The 18,838-nt window shown below is 44.5% G+C and overlaps 1 protein-coding gene across 1 annotated transcript; it reads right to left on the bottom strand.

Annotated features, from left to right (window-relative positions):
* Positions 1 to 14,232: 14,232 nt before the first annotated feature.
* On the bottom strand, positions 14,233 to 16,529 carry LOC122070157 (pentatricopeptide repeat-containing protein At4g02750-like). The gene has a single exon (XM_042634275.1). It carries the CDS (start codon positions 16,352 to 16,354, stop codon positions 14,297 to 14,299), a length of 2,058 nt encoding a protein of 685 aa, XP_042490209.1. The 5' UTR covers positions 16,355 to 16,529; the 3' UTR covers positions 14,233 to 14,296.
* Positions 16,530 to 18,838: the final 2,309 nt, after the last annotated feature.

Below are 18,838 nucleotides of genomic sequence, written 5' to 3' on the forward strand. Positions count from 1 at the left end.
TCTCTTGAGCATCTGCTGTGGAAAGATCTGACTTAGTCATCGGAGAGTCCCCTGTCGGGTCAGCCCGACTCTCCCCTGTCATCTCTTTTGTGCAAGTCAGCTGGAGTACCATGAATTGTAGGGAACTCTCTCCTATCCTCTCTTCTGTGCAGGTTGGTTGGAGTACCAAGAACTGTAGGGAAGATCATTCAGTCAATTTTTACCGCATCAGGTATCATATTAGATGTATCGGAATTAATCGTGTCTGATATTAATACCTTTCAAATCTTGTAACGATCGAACAAATTTAATTAGAGGTAAATGTATCAAAAAAATATAATTTTTCTAATAAAATATGAAAGGCAAAAACCATCCAATTTGCCTCTATGACCAATATGTATCAATATTGATTCCCTTTTTCAATCCATGATCCAGAGTCCAGAGTCGAGACTCCCCTTCTCTCTCTTCCTTAAGACTACTTTTCTTTTGTTTTACTTCTCTCTCTTCTTTCTTACTCTGTCTTTTTTCTTACTCTGTCTTTTTTCTATTCTTTACCAAAAAAAAAATGTCTTTCTTTCTATTGATAATTCGGCTATTCGACCTGAATATTTTCATTGATACTTTAACATGGAAGACCGTGACCTTGATATATAAGACTACGTAACCACTTCCCACTCCTTGGCTCCTGAATTTTTGTAATCAGCTCTTCATTCTTCCTTTTGCTAAAAAAAAAAAAAAAAACTCAGCGACTCTTTTGTTGCCTTGAGGGCCTCATCCTCATGTAAGGTGGTAATAAAGCATTAAATTAATAGAGGCACAAGTAAAGGACATTGAAATAAAAATAAGAAAAACAAGTAAAGGGAATTATTTCTCAGTTCCAATTCCCACTCTCATCAGTACAAATTTTAAAAAAGTCGTGTAATTTTGCCTTCATAGTATTACCCAATGTCCCAATTCCTCGGCTCGTCGGGCCCCACAGAAAACGGCGTGTGTGGGGCCATGGTGGCGGTTGGGCCTCTCCAATTCCCAATAAACATCCTGAACCTTCCCACCACCCTTAAGCTGCCAAGTGTGTTACATTTCATTAGATATTAGAAAAGAATATTTAGATGAAAAAGGGCGCGGCTGTTGGGTTAGGGCCGTTAGGAATGTAAAATATGTAATATTATACAATGTTGCGGTGGGTATGATTAGATACTTAATTCTATACACCTACTATGCCACGTTGCTTTTATCTTTCGTCTGCCCTTACGTGGTGATGGCGGTGGTGGTAATGGTAGTGGGGTGGTTTGGGCCACCATTTAGTATTGTAATTCCAATGCTCGTTCCACTACCGAAGGAAACCACTTCAATACATTTTTTAATAAAATTATAATTGAGATATGATTAACAAGTTTCTAGGTATCGATTGTATCGGTATCGGTATCGATATCGATATCAGCTCATCCGATCCAAATTCATATCATATTAGGATCCGGTTCACTTATATTTACCACGTGACAGCTCATCTAAAGCTCAATTTTGATATATATATATATATATATAAAAAATTAGATTCTATCGGTCCCCATTTACTTTTAAGGTTTTAAATTCATTCTGAATTTTACACATGGAGAAAAACAGGTCAAAGCGTAGCTAAAAACTCAATTATATGAATAAAAGAGGCCAGTTTTAGGAACATACAAAGAAGAATCCAATATGAATGGATCGTGTTATTGCCAAAAATCCATATGAGTCGACCCTGCACAAGCACAGAAGGCAGAGGCCCGGAGGTATCTCTGGGATTAGTCCTCCGATGCCCAAGTTAGTGACGGGCAAAACAGTGTTTTTACAAGAGTAATGGTGGGTGTCGGCGTACCTCCCTCCACGTTTCTTTCTGGTTCCCTCTTATAGGGTTTCTCGACTTAGGGTTTTGGGAACCCCCCTCAGGCATCTTCTTCTCACGTGCTTTGAAGCTTTACGACCTCCATCGGATGGGCGACACGTGTCTTCGCCTTACTGGGTGACAAATTCTACCGTATCAGCAACCCCCTTACTTCCATTAGGACGCTCTTTCAGTGGAAGTAACTACTTAATTTCGCTTTCTTGTGCCCCTTTAGCCTTCGGTTTCGGCATTCATCTTGAAAACACAATCGTCGGTTAGTTATGCTCGGTCTTGGCCTGAGCCACCAACCGAGGTTCTAACCTTCAGTCAGGTTCACTTGGCCTTGGCTTGAGTTCCCTACCGAGGTAGTGTCCTTCGGTCAAGTTCACTCGGCCTTGGCCTCAGCCCCCTTCCGAGGTTGAGACCTTCGGCTAGGTCCACTCGGTCATAGCTTGAGCTCCCTTCTGAGGTAGTGATCTTCGGTCAGATTCACTCAGCCTTTGCCTGAGCCCCCTACTGAGGTTGAGACCTTCGGCTAGGTCCACTCGGCCTTAGCCTGAGTCCCCTACCAAGGTTAAGACCTTTGGCTGGATCCACACAGCATTAGCCTGAGCCCCCTACGGAGGTTGAGACCTTCGGTCGGGTCCACTCGGCCATAGCCTGAGCTCTCTTCTGAGGTAGTGACCTTCGATCAGGTTCACTCGGCCTTTGCCTGAGCCCCCTACGGAGGTTGAGACCTTCGGCTAGGTCTACTCGGCCTTTCCCTGAGCCCCTTACCAAGGTTGAGACCTTTGGCTACGTCCACTCGGCCTTAGCCTGAGCCCCCTACCGAGGTTGAGACCTTCGGCTAGGTCTACTCGGCCTTTGCCTGATCCCCCTACCGAAGTTGAGACCTTCGACTGGGTCCATTCGGCCATAGCCTGAGCTCCCTTCCAAGGTAGTGACCTTCGGCCAGGTTCACTCGGCCTCTGCCTGAGCCCCCTAACGAGGTTGAGACCTTCGGCTAGGTCTACTCGGCCTTTGCCTAAGCCACCAACCGAGGTTTTAACCTTCAATCAGGTCTGCTCAAATCCGGGTGCGGTACTACGCTTGTGCGCTTTTGCTCGAGTGTACTTTGGGAATCTTGCGCAGATGACGTGTACTGCATTTAATGAGGCTGGGGATTCGTATCTACTCGTTGTTGCCTACATATAGTGTCACTTTCTCTCATTTTGTCATCTTCTACTCATTTCTCTGACCCTTCGTCCTTCGTCCTTAACTTTCCTCTAATCTTTGATTCGGCCAGAGTCACTGAGAAGTAAGTTATGTCTAGCTCTTTAGGTAGTGGCCCCTCGTCATTCAAGGGCACAATTTTTAGGCGTCGGAGTCCCGGTCAGGTCCGAGGGATGTCATTGGACTCGTCCTCCACATCCACATCTTCGGATGCCTCCTCATCCTCCACCGCCAGTGACATGAGTGGTGGGGGTATTAGGGAGGGGCTTCTCGACTCCAGGGCCCAAGCAAACGAGTCCCTAGAGGTCGAAGCTAGGAATATAGTGTCGACCATGACCGAGGAGGAGCTAATGGAGCTCCCTACGTCATGTAGTATCCCGGATGAGTTCGTCCTTCGGATACCGAGGCCCGAAGATAAAGCGAGCTACTAAAATCCTGAAGAGCTTTGCTTCTATCGGGTTGCCTTCAAGGCCGGGCTTCGGCTCCCTCTTCACCCCTTCTTCAGAGAGGTGTTTCAGCACTATGGCATCTCTCTAGCCCAGCTGACCCTGAATGGGTGGCGGCAAGTCCTTAGTTTCATTGTCTTCTTCTCTCAGATGGGGAGACCGCTCTCCCTTCCTCTCTTCCTCAACTGTATGACTCTCGGTTCCAGCAAGGGGGACTCGGGCTGGTACTACTTCTGCCCTAGGAAATACCTCCGATTTTTGAACCGATACCCGACCTTGATACACGGTTGGAAGTTGAAGTTCTTTTTTGTGAGGTGTCCGAAGGGTTCCCCTTCAGTAATACTTGGGACATCCCAAACCTGAAGGAAGTGAACTCTGCACCTACCCTCTTTGGGACAAATGCAAAGTCACTGTTGATGGCAAAGGACAAGACACTTCGTCGGCCCATCGAGTCTAGTAGCCTCCAGTCGGATGCCTTTCTATTCCTGTTAGGGCTTAGCCCGGGTGAGTCCTAGGTTTGCCACTGTTTTTGCTTTGGATTTAGCATTCTCGTACTGATCTTAACCATCTTTGTTGCAGTGCAAATTTTGAGCGTAGAAGCCAGACTGTCCGCGGTCGAGAGACAGGCCCAGCTAAAGGAAGCCTAGGCCTAAGACGCCCAGCAGAGGCAGAAAGGCAAGAAAAGAGGGGCTTCGACTTTCGACGCCTTCCCAAAGAAGAAGCCCAGATTTGAAGGCCCCACCATCGAGGCCGTTCAGGCGCTCGAGGCCCCAACTCGGGGTACATCTCCTCCGAGGGCCTCCTCGCTTGGTGCCGACTTCCAAAGCCCGAGAAGCAGTCATTCTCGAGCCGAAGTCGGGTTCGTCCCTAGGTGGTCCATCAAGGAGGGCGAGACACTTTCCATTGGGTGGGTTTCCTGAGAGCTGGTCCAGAAGGGGAGCTTGCCAGGAGACACAGTGGAGGCCCAAAGCCAAGGGACCAAGGCAATGATTGCAAGCACTTGCGTGTTTATGGCAGCGGTAATCTTCGACATTCGGCCTTTAGTATATACATATTTTTCTTAATTCATTTTTTCAAGCTCAAAACCAAGTCAGCCAGCTGACTATTCTAGCCTAAGACCTAGCAAGGGACCTCGAGGTGTCCGAGTGTGAAAAGTTAGCCCTCGACAAGGAGCGCACAGTCCTCCTTGAGAAGGTGGAACATCTGGAGGTAGACCTCCTCCGTGCATAGCAGGAGGGCGATCAGAAGCTCAGAGAACAGGAGGCACAGATGGCCGTAAAGCTGAGGGAAGCCGAAGCTCGAGCCGTCGAGAACTACAAGTCCTCTAAGGACTTTCGGGAGGTGGTAAAGCGCACCATCACCCTTGGGTTCATCATGGGCGCCACCGATGTTCGAGACTGGGTCCTCGAACATCATCCCGAGGTATCTTTCGAGGGGAGTGGCCTCATCTTTGAGGAGGATACCGATGCAGCTCCTGTAGCCACTGAGGTCGCAGATGGCAAGGATAGCGGCAATGAGGGAGAGGCGGTCCAGGTTTCTCATGAGGTCCCTCTTACTCTAGGATAGGAGACTCCAATGTGGACGATGCCGACCATACCGGGGACGAGGCCATCCCTCCTGCAAATGCTCCATGAGGCCCCCTTCTTTTCTTTTTCTTTTTTTTTGTAATTTTGGCCTTCGGGCATCTTATTATAATGTTAGCTTTCGGGCGTCTTATTGTAATGTTAGCCTTCGGGTGTCTTAATGTAATGTTGGCCTTCGGGCGTCTCTATGAATAAAATGCTTTTTGTTCAGATACTTTTCTTCTCGATTTGTCTTTTGCCTCTTTTTTTTTTCTTTGCAATCCCGAAGATCGATTCCGAATCCGAAGGAATGTCCCAGATCTTCGGCCTACAGGTGGGGGTATGAAGACCAAAGCTCTCATTCAAGTGGTTCAGTGGGAGCCAACCTTTATCACAGGGTTCGGTCCTATTGAGTCATTGGTCTAATGGTGTGGAAATAAAGGCCGAGGCTCCCACAAACCTCAAGGTGTCTTCATTCAGCCCCCGCCTCAGGTGCTTCCTTCATAACCCCTATCTGTTGTCGGCTTTCAACTAAGGTCCTATCTAAGGTTCCTGACCAGGTCTGCTCTATCTTGGCCTGAGCTCCCAACCAAGGTTATTCTTTTGACCATGTTTTCTCAGCTTTGGCCCGAGCGCCCGATCGAAGTGAGTGCCTTGTGTTAGCAACTATCGGGAAGCGATTATCGTAAGCCAGCTCATATATTTATGAAATGAAAATCCTTTGGAGTGTTTGGGATGGAGAGTTACAACTCAGAATTGCTTAGGGCAAAAATTACGAAATGTGAATGTAAATGTGCATGCTACTTCACTACTGGTAGAATTTCCTCAAGTTCTTTGAGTTCCATGATCGGGGTACCTTTTCTCCCCCCGTAGTCTCCAGGTGATAGGACACTGGTCGTATTATCCTCGAGACTCCGTGAGGACCTTCCCAATTTGGAGCTAGTTTTCCTTGATGCCTCGAGTCTGATATCTTTGACCTTCTGAGGACGAGGTCACCCATTCTGAACTCGTTCCTTCGGACTTTGGAGTTGTAATACCTCGCAACCTTTTGCTAGTAGGCAGCGATCCTTTATTGCGAGGCGTCTCTGACCTCAGTCAAGAGGTCTAAATTAGCTCGGAGTCCTTTGTCATTTTCTTCTTCATTGTAATACTGAATCCGATGGGTTGCAATTCCTACCTCCATCGGGAGTACAGCTTCGGTGCCATAGGTTAAAATGAAGGGTGTTTCTCCGGTGGCTGATCTCTCAGTCGTGCGGTAATCCCAGAGCATGTTGAATAATTCTTCTGCCCATAACCCTTTGGCATCATCCCGTCTCTTATTTATCCCTTGGAGCAGGGTACGATTGGTTACCTCTGTCAGTTCGTTGGTCGATGGATAACCGACGGACATTTTTCTGTGGTCAATGCCGAGGGCATCACAAAACAAGTCAAAAGTCCGATTGATAAACTGAGTTCCATTGTCCGTTACCACCACCCGGGGGATTTCGAATCGATAGACTACCGCCCTCTCAAAGAAGTCCCTTACATTCTTTTCAGATATCGTAGCTAGGGCTTCGGCTTCTGCCCACTTCGTGAAGTAATCTATCACCACCACAACAAACTTTCTTTGCCTCTTGACCAGGGGGAATGGGCCCAGGATGTCCATTCCCCACATGGCAAATGGTACCGAGCTTGACAGGGAAGAAAGCTCGGTAGGGTGCCGTCGAGGGATGGGGGCCAACATCTGACACTTAACGCACTTCCTGATGAACAACTCCGTATCCTTCCTCATGGTCAGCCAGAACAGGCCCTGCCTTAGCACTTTATGGGCCAAGGCCCGGGCTCTGAGGTGTTGGCCGCATATCCCTTCATGTACTTCTCGGAGTGCAAACTCACCATCTGCAGGGTTCAGGCACTTGAGGTACGGTGTGGTGAATCCTATTTTGTACAGCGTCTCATCCTTCAATAGGAAGTGTGTTGGCCGCATTCATACCTTCCTTGCCTCGTCCCTGTCCTTGGGGAGTATTCCTTCCTTCAGGTATTCGATTATGGCATCCATCCAACTAGGACCGTCTTCGCCAACAGGTAATACCTCCCGAGGTCCTTCGGTGCTTGGTTAGGGTAATACTTTGAAATATACCGATCGGCTAAGGTCCGTGAAGTTAGAAGTGGCCAATTGTGACAGCGCGTCTATGCTGGCATTCTCTGCCCACGACACCTGCCTTACCTCAAACTCCTTGAAGGTTGTTACTTTCTCTCGCACCATCTTCAAGTACTCGGCCATCCTTTGTTCTTTGGCTTCATAGTCCCCATTCACCTGTCGCACTACAAGCTGTGAGTCACTATGCACTACTAACTCCTGTACCATCAAGGCTTGCGCCAGATTTATTCCGGCTATTAGTACTTTGTACTTAGCTTCATTGTTGGATGCATCGAAGTCGAACCGTATTTCATACTCAAATTTGAATCCCTTGGAGCTAAAAAGTGTGATCCTAGCGCCATTTCCTATGCTGTTGGATGCACCATCCACATACAATGTCCAAGTCCTTTCTGCCTGAGCCTCGATAGACTCCTGGGGTTCATTTGGGAGCGTTGTCTCGGCTATGAAGTCCACTAGGGCTTGTGCTTTTATTATGGTTCTCGATTTGTACTGGATGTCAAATTCTCCCAATTCTATGGCCCAGTTTACTAAGCGATCGGACATATCTGGCCTCTGCAGTATCTTTTTCAGAGGTTGGTCTGTGAGCACGCACACTGTGTGCGACTGGAAATAGGGCCTCAGCTTTCTTGCCGCTATTACCAGGGCGTATGTTACTTTCTCCATCTTTTTGTATCTTATTTCTGCGTCCAAAAGGCTTCAGCTAATGTAATATATTAGCCGCTATTGTCTTCCTTCTTCCTTTATTAGTACCGCACTTACTGCCACAGCCGATATAACTAGGTATAACTGTAAGGTATCCCCTGTATTTGGCCTCATCAATAGTGGGGGCGTCGCTAGGTATTCTTTCAATAGTTCGAAGGACTTTTCGCACTCCTCTATCCACTCGAACTTTTTTGACCCCTTCAAGGTTTTGAAGAAAGGAAGGCACTTATCAACTGATCAAGACATGAACCATCTCAGGATGGCGACTCTACCTGTGAGCTCCTGGACTTGCTTCACATTCTATGGTGACATCATATCTCGGATGGCCTGTATTTTCATCGGGTTGGCCTCAATTTCCCTCTCCGAAACTATGAAGCCGAGGAACTTTTCCGATGCTACTCTGAACGTGCACTTTGTTGGATTCAGCTTCATGCCGTATTGCCTTAATACTTGGAACGCCTTTTCTAGGTCTCGGATATGGTGTTCCGCCTTCAGAATTTTCACTAGCATGTCATCCACATACACCTCCATAGTCTTGCCTATCATCCCCTTGAAGATCTTGTTTACTAACCTTTGATAGGTGGCCCCCGCATTTTTTAGTCCGAAGGGCATTACTTCGTAGCAGTAAAGTCCTCCCTCGATCACGAAGGATGTCTTTGGGACATCTTCCTCACACATCTTGATCTGATTGTATCCCGAGTACGCGTCCATAAAGCTGAACGCGTCATGTCCCGAAGTGGCGTCGATGAGAAGGTCTATCTTTAGTAAGGGGTAGCTGTCTTTTGGACAAGCCTTGTTTAAATCCATGAAGTCGATGCAGATCCTCCAATTCCCGTTTGCCTTTGGGACCATAACCACGTTGGATATCCATTCGGGGTATTGGATTTCGCGAATGAAATTTGCTTCTAGTAACTTCTCTATCTCCTCATTTATCTTTTGTTGCCTCTCGGGGGCAAAGGTCCTCTTCTTCTGCTATACCGGCTTTTTAGTCAGGTCGATGCTCTATTACTTCTCGATCTATCCTAGGTATGTTTGAGGCTGACCAGGCGAAGACGTCAGAATTGTCTCGGAGGAATGAGATGAGTTTTTCCCATTGCTGTCTTGGCATTATAGCCCTGACTTGGAATTGGCGAGTACTATCCCCTTCTTCGGCTTCGACTTGTATCATCTCCTCAGCCGGTTCTCCCCTCTGATAATTTGTATCATCGCGTAGATATTCTATCGGGAGCACTTCGTCCACCTTTTCCTTTCCCCAATAAGGTGGTGACATAGCACTTCCGGGATGCCTCCTGATCGCCTCGACAATCCCCAACTCCATTCTTGGTTGGGAACTTCATCTTGAGGTGTGGTGTGGAGACAACAGCCTTTAATAAGTTTAAGCCAACTCTCCCTAGTATGGAGTTGTACGCTGAAGCGATGTCTACTACCAGAAAGTTGATCATAACTGTTACCTGGAGGTCTTCGGTGCCTGCCCTTACCGACAGCTCAACCGACCCTTCTACTTTGACTGGGGTGCCCGAGAACCCTTGCAACGGGTGTTCGATCTTCTTCAACTTTCCTTTATCTAGACCCATCTTCTGGAAGGCTTCAAGGAATAAGATATCAACTGAGCTGCCGTTATCCACCAAGATCCTTTTTACTCTATAATCGGCTACGGTCATGGTGATTACCAGGGCATCGTCATGTGGCGTCTGTACCCCTTCTAGGTCATCATCCGAGAAGGAGATAACTGTCCCCGTCCTTGCCCTCTTGTTTGACCATTTGGCCACATGCACGCTTCTCGCATAGGCTTTTGCCTTCCTGGCCGAGATGGAACTATCTCCAGCAGTTAGGCCTCCACTGATAGTTACTATAACCCTAGTTGGGATTTTATGATCATCACGGGGGCGATGGTTAGCTTCCTTGGGTGTCCGGTCCCTTTACCGTTCCTGATTGCTCCTGCGGGCTGGCCCCCTTCTTTCACGATGGCCTCTACCGTCTCTTTGGCAGTTGTCCCTGCAGTCATTGCCGTCTTGGGCATCCTCCTTTTCGTGGTCTACGAACCGACGTAGGTATCCTCTTTGAATCATTCATTCGATCTCTCCTTTCAGGTGCCAACAATCTTCGGTGTCATGACCGTGGTCTCTGTGGAAGTGGCAATACTTGTCCATATTGTGTCTCTCAGAATGTCATCCCATCTTCCCAGGCCACTTTATGACTCCGGCATCTGAGGTTTCCTTTATCTGCATTAGCACGTCCATCCGTCTCCAATTTAACGGTGCATATCTCTCGAACTTCTTCTATAGACTGGGTGCCCGATCACGTTCAGACTTTCTTCTCTTGCCCTCGGAAGGTTTGTCATCATCTCTTAAGGTCCTTTTACTCCCCGTCTTCGCTTCAGCTTCCTCGTTAGCTTGGAGGGTTTCTTCCATCTGAATATACTTATCACACCGAGTCCTCAACTCAGCTAGGTTCTTCAGTATAACCTCTAATCGTGATCTTCTCCCACTGGAAGCGCTTCATGTAGCTTGGCAGTGACTCTCCTTCATATTGTTTGACGTTAGTCAGTTTCAATGTGGTCTTCTGAAGGGGTTGGCTACTGGAGAATCTCCTCACGAAGAAGTAACTCAAATTGCTGAAGTTGTGAATCGATTTCGTCGGCAGGCGATTATACCATAACCTTGCCGCTCCTCTGAACGTTAAAGGCAAGGCACGACACATGATGTTTTTCGAGACTCGGTGAAACTGCATCACAATCTTGAAGCCTTCCAGATGATCGACGAGGTCTCCAGACCCATCGTAGGTGTCATATTTGGGTAGACAAAAACCGACCAGGAGCGAGTCCCTTATGACCTCATCGGCTAGAGCCGTGTCATTAGTGAGGTTCGGCTCGTGAGTTTCGTCTGGTTTTTTGTGACCTTTTGGATCTTGTCTTTTAGGTCTAGGATCATCTGCTTCAACCCTGATTCCTCACGTCTCTGTCCGTCTCCTTGGCGTGGTCCCTCATGCTTGGCCCCCGTGGCACTTCGGGTCCTTTCTTTGGGTGCGGGGCTTTCCCTCATGGCTTGGTTTCGAGGATTCCGGCTAGACCTTATCAATCCTGAACTACTCCGGCCCTCGTCTTGGGATCACTCTAGCTGGACATGGGAGCCTCGCGGTGCTCCGTTGATCTTTTGAGAGACGGCCTTAGAGGCCTCCTTCATTGTCTTGGCCATTTGGTCATACTTCTCTTAAAGGGCGTTGAACTGCTCCCTTGTCACATATTCCTGCGCCCTAGGAGGGGGTGGAAGATTACTATCTCCATGTATCGAATATCCGACCGAGCGCCGGTCCCTTGCGGAACCTTCCTGATCATTGTCTCCCCGTTCTTCGTCGATTTTTGTCGAGGGGGGGGAGTCCTCCTGAAGCTTTCCCCTCATCCATGTTTATATTCGGCTCTCCTCTAGTTTTCTTACGATTGTAGGTTTTCCCCACTATTACTGTCATTCCCATAGACGGCGCCAATATGTTACTGCCGAAAATCCGTATAAACCGACCCTGCACAAGCACAGAAGGCAGAGGCCCGGAGGTATCTCCGGGATTAGTCCTCCGATGCCCAAGTTAGTGACCGGAAGAACAGTGTTTTTACAGGAGTAATGGTGGGTGTCGGCGTACCTCCCTCCAAGTTTCTTTCAGGTTCCCTCTTATAGGGTTTCTCGGCCTAGGGTTTTGGGAACCCCCTCGGGCATCTTCTCCCCACGTGGTTTGAAGCTTTACGGCCTCCATCGGATGGGCGACACGTGTTCCTCCCTTGGATGCCACATGTCTTCGCCTTATTGGGTGACAAATTCTACCGTATCAGATCGTATGATAGAATTAGTTAGATCACCAAATTGACATATGACCATCCAAAATGGACTCTATCTATGTACACGGTTAGAACTTTTTTATTCATGTTCACGTGATATAAATCGAGTTGGCCATTTTTTGCAAGTCTATTCTACAACGATCTTTTTAGCAATCTATAATATGCAATTGCTTATTTTGTTATCATGCTTAATAAAATTTTCAGATCATCACACGTTTTAAGGGTATAAGGACATTTCCAAGGATAGTATTATGAAGTTTCTTGCATGGTAGGTTTTGAACAATTAATTGTCGCAAAGTGGGATAAATTTTGAAAGGCAACAATTCATTAGGATGGTCATCTTGACGGTTGGATATATAGGTTTAGGATTAGGTTAGCAACAAGTCAAAATTTAGGTCCTAACTCAGTTAAATACTCTCCATGTATTAGTATGCTTCATTATATTTTTCAATGAATTAAATACTCTCCCATGTATTAATATGTTTTATTATACTTTTCAATTCTACAGTGATTGATGCCCAACCACCTTCACGTAGTCCCTTGGAAATTTGCAGAGCTTTATTTTTTTCGGTTAGTAAATTCTGCTTAGAATGAAACTGTCATATTGAGGACCATGAGATTTATTTGTCTATAAAATTGAGGTTGTCTGATTTTCCACTTGGCATAAAGTTGGGCTGACAAGCTTAACGAGGGTTACTTAGCCCTTTGAGAATTAACTATTAGTATTATAATTAGTGCCTTAGTGGTACCTCACGGGTAGGGAGTAGGGGTCCAAGAGATCGTTAGATCAACTTTCCTACTTTATCAAGGGGAGGGGGTGGTTGAGGGATTATACATAGGGTAAAGGATATCTGAGCAACCAATGGAGGATATATGGGTAGGGAGAATCAGTAAGGGATGACAAAACAGTTTCGTAAATAGGAGAAGGTATAGAGGGTGCTACAGTACCCACCACCAGCAGCTTTTAGATTCCTAAATATAATATGGGAAATGGTTTTCTATCTAGGAGCACGACCTATGCCAATGCCTCTTGTACGTATCTCTCTCTCTCTCTCTCTCCTCCCTCAAATAAGGAGCATTGATGTCTTTTCATGATGGAGGAGAGAGATAGACACATAAGAACACTAGTGTAGATCAAACTCTCAGTTCTTTAGGTTCTTCGGATCGTAAGGGTGGAATGATACATTAACACCTTTGCGTCTATCTCTCTCCCTCTCGTATGAAATAACCTCACTAACTTTCTATGGCTGATACCATTTTAGCGCAGCCCATTGATGGGATTACCCCATAGTGCCTGTTAAGAGAACGCTCTTCCCATATAGTATACCTTTGGAAAAAAAGATTGCTATTTTCACTAAAAAAAAAAAAAAAATGTTTTTGCCACTCTGCAGTTGTACATATTCCTCCTTTTGCACATATTAAATTGGCAGACACTCTCTCACACATACAAACTCTTTCTCTCTCCTATCTGACCATGTGTGCCCACCCTACTCTCATATCTTTTCCATGAAAAAAAAAATTTGAAATCGGCCTCGCGGTCATGAGTCATGACATTGTTGTCGGCCAACATTTGAACAGAATCGTCAGCTAGAAGCAAAAGAGGGGTAAACCCTAGTGAAACATCTTAAAATATGTACCCAAAAGAATATGACCGTTAATGTTTTGAACTTAAAGTCACTCTGAGAATAAGTGCTTTTGAGGCTTTCTGTCCATTTGAAGTTTGGTCGCCGCGAGAAAAGTGAAGGATTCGTTGGCGCCAAAAAAAGATATGCTTTACCTCTTTTATTCTCTTCCTTTCTTCCATCGATTGCAAATTTGCATTCTGTCTTGCTCACTTGGCGTGCCGCATCGGAGACTGGGCACGGATTATTTGGTTCTGCTTCTTCTGTTCCTTGCCTTGACCACGGAGTGGAGTCATGGATCACCATCTCTAATTTTCAAAGTTTCTTAAGAAGTTAAAAGAAAAAAAGCATACCCATAACACGAGTTTATTTTTCAATTCAAATTTGCAACCACCAAGCCGTAATGGAACAATCTTACCATTACACCAAGACCCACTCTAAAGGAAAGGACTTTATTTGCACCCAACCAATAAATGAAATTGTTTAATGACAAACGAGGAACGGATTTTGACGATCTACAAATTAATGAGCACAGATTATTTGGTTATACTTCTTCTATTCCTTGCTTTGACCACAGACCACCGTCTTTTCTATCTTTTGAGAAAACATGTTCAAGTTTCTTAGAAGGTTTTTTTTTTTTTTTGGTTGGTGTGGGGTGTGGGGTGTGGGTGTGGGGTGGGGGGTTGGGGTTGGGGGGGGGGGAAGAGAAGATACCCAGTGCATGAGGCAATTTCCCAATTTTGAACCTAAACCACCAGGTCAGAATGAAGCAACTTTACTGTTGCACTGAGGCCTGCCCTCTCTATCCCGGGGAGAAAAGGGATTTTTCCTCTTGATCAGTAAAAGAAATCGTTTAAAATGGTTTTGAGGATCTGCAAGTTAATGAACACAGCATGTTCAAAATGGCATAGACATAAAATGGAGCATAGCATCTTCTTCCTTCTTAACCATACAAGTACAATGGGGCTCTCTTGCAGTAACCCATATCTATCATTTGGGGGAGAAGAATCTCTTTTAGCAGTGCATATATTTCCTTGACTTGGGGATGTGACCTATCCCCCACAAAGAACACATGAGTTCTGTTCTTCACTTCTATTTGGCTAAAGCCTGGTACTTTACTCACCTTCCTCTCTTTCATCTTCTTCCTCACTATTGCAAAATCACTCCACTTTTCATGCGCTGCATAAACACTAGCCAATAGCACATACCCTCCTGAACTGGTTGGCTCTAGCTCTATCAGAGCTTCTCCCACTCGGTTAGCCACAGCAACATTCCCATGCAATTTACAAGCACTAAGCAGCGCCCCCAAAGTAGCCCCATCCCACTTCCCCTGTGGCATCTGACTCACTATACTAAAAGCCTCATCGACTTTTCCTGCTCGACCCAGGAGATCTACAATGCAAGAGTAGTGCTCTGCTGTTGGTTCTAAACCATAAGCTCGACTAATTGTGTAGAAAAGCTGCAGACCTTTATCAACAAGACCGGCATGATTACAGGCTGATAAGACTCCCACAAAGGTTATCTCGTCCGGCCTGGCTCCAGATCTTAGCATACGTGCAAAGACCTCTAATGCATTGCGTCCGTACCCATGGTTTGAGTATGCTAGTATCATTGCTGACCAAGATACAGAATCCTTAGCTCTAAGATTCTCAAAAGCCATCTTAGCAGAGCCGATGTCTCCACTTCTTGAATACATAGTAACCAGCGAATTTGTAAGCAATGTATCATCCTCGAACCCAAGTAAAATAATGAGTGTGTGAGCTTGCACAGTTTCAACCACACCAGCACATGCAGTCAATATACTTGTTGCAGTAATCTCATTTGGCCTACTACCTGCCCGAAGCATGAGGACAAGGTGCTTCAAGGACTCATGTTTGGTTCCATTTCTCGCATATCCATCTATGATTGAATTCCAGGTGACGATATTCCTTTCTGGCATTAAATTGAAAAGCTCTTCTGCCTCAGACATTAGGCCATCATCAGCATATGCTGTGATCATTGCATTCCATGCAGCAATGTCTTTCTTTGGCATCTGATCAAAGTACTGCCTTGCATTTTCTATCAGCCCATTTTGTGCCAAACCTGCAACCACAGTTGTCCAAGAAATTGCATTCCTCTGAGGCATCAATTTGAAAAGTTCAATTGCATCGCTCACTCTTCCAGCATCTAGATATCCCAAAACCATTATATTCCAAGAGTAAAGATTCCGGCGAGGCATCTCATTGAACAGCTTCCGTGCTTCATCAATTTGACAGTCCTCCACATAAGATTTAATCATAACAGTCCATGAAACAACGCTTTTGTCAGGCATTTTATCGAAAGTATCCCGAGCATCATTGATCAAACCATTACGAGCATAACCTAAAACCATCGTTGTCAATGCTACTGTGTTTCTGACTGGCATTTGATTGAAAAACCAACGAGCTTCCTCAATGCGTCCGATACTCAAATACCCAGAAATTAAACTTGTCCATGAGAATACGTTTCTATCAGGCATTCTGTCAAAAATTCCCCTAGCATCGTCAATTCGATTAGCTTTCACATACCCATCAATCATCGCAGAGTCAGCTACGATGCTTCTCCCTGGCATTGTCCGAAAGAGCTCTTCAGCTTTATAAAGATCTCTTATTTTCAAGTAGACGGTGATCATGGAAGTATAAGAAACAATGTCCCGATGAGGCATTTCAGCGAAAACCTGTCGTGCTTCTTCAACTTTTTTTTGACGACCCAGTCTCGTAATCTTTAAATTACAGTTATATATATCTGAATCGACTGACTTGGGATTGTAGTCCATGGGCGTCGTATAAATATCTGAATCGGCTGACTTGGGATTGTAGTCTCCATAGATTGAATATCGAGTTCTGTCCCATTTCAGAGTTCGTTTGGGGTTTACAGAAAACGAAGGAATTGAAGGGCTGAAACCCCAGGAGATTGAAATGAACTTCATGTGACGGCGAGAACGAGAAGACCATAGCGCAAGAGCCATGACTTTCACATTCATACATATTTACCGTTCCACAGTTCCAGTCCAAGTCCAACAGCTCTTCGCAGCTCCCACTTCCCACCGCTCAGTTCGCAGTGCGGTTCAGACTTCAGATTTCCCTTAAGAAACAAGTCTTTGTTACTTTCATGTGCGACCTTTGGGTCCTCTGATGATGATTAACTCTTGAGCCTTTTTAGCCTGGGATTATAGTCCTACCTATGTAAATAATGTGTAACCCACCTCTATCCCAAGGTTTAATTTACTTTCGGTATTACTTTTTTTTTTTTTTTTTGGTGAAAACTTTCGGTGTTACTAAAATAATAAATAAAAAGTAACAAAGAATTTCAGACTCATTTTTTTTTTCCTCTTGTAAATAATAAATAGTTTTGATTCATCATCTATGCCCATCTCACTAATAAAATTTCAATTCAAAAAGAAATGAGCATAGTCAAAAGTTTCTACAAAGTTCAAATGCATTATGAGTTTTCAAAAAAATAAGTAAATTTATGTAGAAATGCAACCCTAAAAAGATGCAGAAGATGATGAAAAAATAAGAACAAACAATGCACACAGATTTACGAAGTTTGGCAAGATTGCCTACGTCCTCGGTAAGATGAGATTTTGTTTCACTATCAATGGAGAATAGGCTTACAACGCTCATCCTCACACCTTTCAGTATTTCTTGCATTGTAGAGAAAGAAACACTTGCTACAAATATATAGCGAAAAATCGTAATTTGAAAAATACAAAACTGCCCTCAAATAAAAAATTCAAGCGGGGGGCGCTACACCCCCACTATGCAGGGGGCCTCTTGTCCCCTTGCAACCCCTACAGCCTGCTAACTGGCTAGCGGGATCGTCATCCTGCCTGTCGAGGTGCCTGTGTTTGGTACTCCCTGAATTAAATTATGACGGAATACAAGACATTGTACACCAACAATTTCATCAATGCCATTAACATCTATTTATGTATACTATTACATATTAAAGGTTATGGTATTTTATAATTTTGAATTATATTTTGCGGCAATTCCTCCTACACACATTGGGTTAAAAATTCATGAATGATATGTAGGTGAAGCTTTATATCACATGGATCCACTTACGTCCAAAAAAAAAAAGATGCCAACTGGCAAAAGGAATTGTGAATTCATGTGAAATTAATAGTAATTTAATTATAAAAAATGATATTTACACTCTCCCTTGTGATAGATTAAACAAATTTTATTAAACCAGCCAAAAATAGAGGGAGAGGGAAAAGAGGGACTTTGCTGACCTCAAATTCTCATATGGTATATGAAGTAGGTCACTTATAATCTACTATGAATAAGCACAAAAGATTGGCATTAGAAACCAACTAACATGATGGAAAATTTTCTCCAAAATTTTAATAATTTTTGGGAAGGTGTAAAGCTCGTGAGGCTCATAATTTGTGAGGTTAGCATTTTAGAAATGGGCGTATAATTTGTGAGGTTAACTAACATTTTAGAGATAGGGTAACGGATAACCAATTTGGATTTTTCTAGGATAAGCTTGATGAGAACAAGTATAATTACATTAGGCCTCATCTCGAACCACATGATAAGTTGTGAATTAGATTAATAGAAAATTTAAAAATTGCACATGACATAGACGACCCACCTTATTTATTGCAACATGTAGAAGAATGATATGGTGATTCAAATCAATAGATAAAGAAGATATGATTTAAATTAACCACATGTCAAATTTGAAGCCTAATTCATTCAAATATGTTCCCATGTACATCATAGCAATGTGGAGTCTTATTAGTCCTAGGCTTTTTAAAACTTAATTATGCAATATAGCTAATTTTGTATGTTTGAGCTGCAATTTAGCCAGTTAGCAAGAAACCTTGGGTCTAATTGTCCATAAAATTTAGCTCCATTACAGCATATATAATATTTAAAAATCAGATCAGAACAGATCGGTTGATTGGGCCGACCCAAGTCAAAATCAACCTAGGTCGATCTCTATTCCGACTGATCCAGATCGAACCAATCCTAAAAATGAATTGGTAGGGCACAGTAGGGGTGTCAATTGGTCGGGCTGGTTCGGTTTCGATCGGGCTTAATCGGGCTTAAAGACTTTCAAAGGCTACACCGTGTCCACCCATTTAACTAATCGGGCTTAGTTATTGAGGGCATGGTACACTTTATATTCGATCGGTCGGTCTCGGGCTATAATCGGGCTACCTTAATCGGGCTTTAGTCGGGCCTTAACCGGGCTACAGACATGTTTAATGTTAAACGGGCTTTAATCGGTTTTTAAACGGGCCCTCTTTAAAATGTGCTATTATATTCCGGCCCACTCATGCAAACCCAAAAAAATGACAAGAAATCAATAAATGATACCAAATATAACCATTATTTAAAATGTGAACATATCTTTACTTTTTAGTTTTTATTCTTTAATTTGGGGGGTAAAATAGGTATTCTACAATCATTAAAGGGTCAGGCCAAGTCGGTGCACAATAGGCCGGTCT

Source organism: Macadamia integrifolia, unplaced genomic scaffold (genome assembly GCF_013358625.1).
Source record: "Macadamia integrifolia cultivar HAES 741 unplaced genomic scaffold, SCU_Mint_v3 scaffold837, whole genome shotgun sequence".
In the NCBI taxonomy this organism is placed as follows: Eukaryota; Viridiplantae; Streptophyta; class Magnoliopsida; order Proteales; family Proteaceae; genus Macadamia; species Macadamia integrifolia.

What these genes read in the sequence shown, in the direction of transcription:
- LOC122070157 (XM_042634275.1), bottom strand. Translation starts at nt 16,354, where the DNA reads ATGAATGTGAAAGTCATGGCTCTTGCGCTATGGTCTTCTCGTTCTCGC.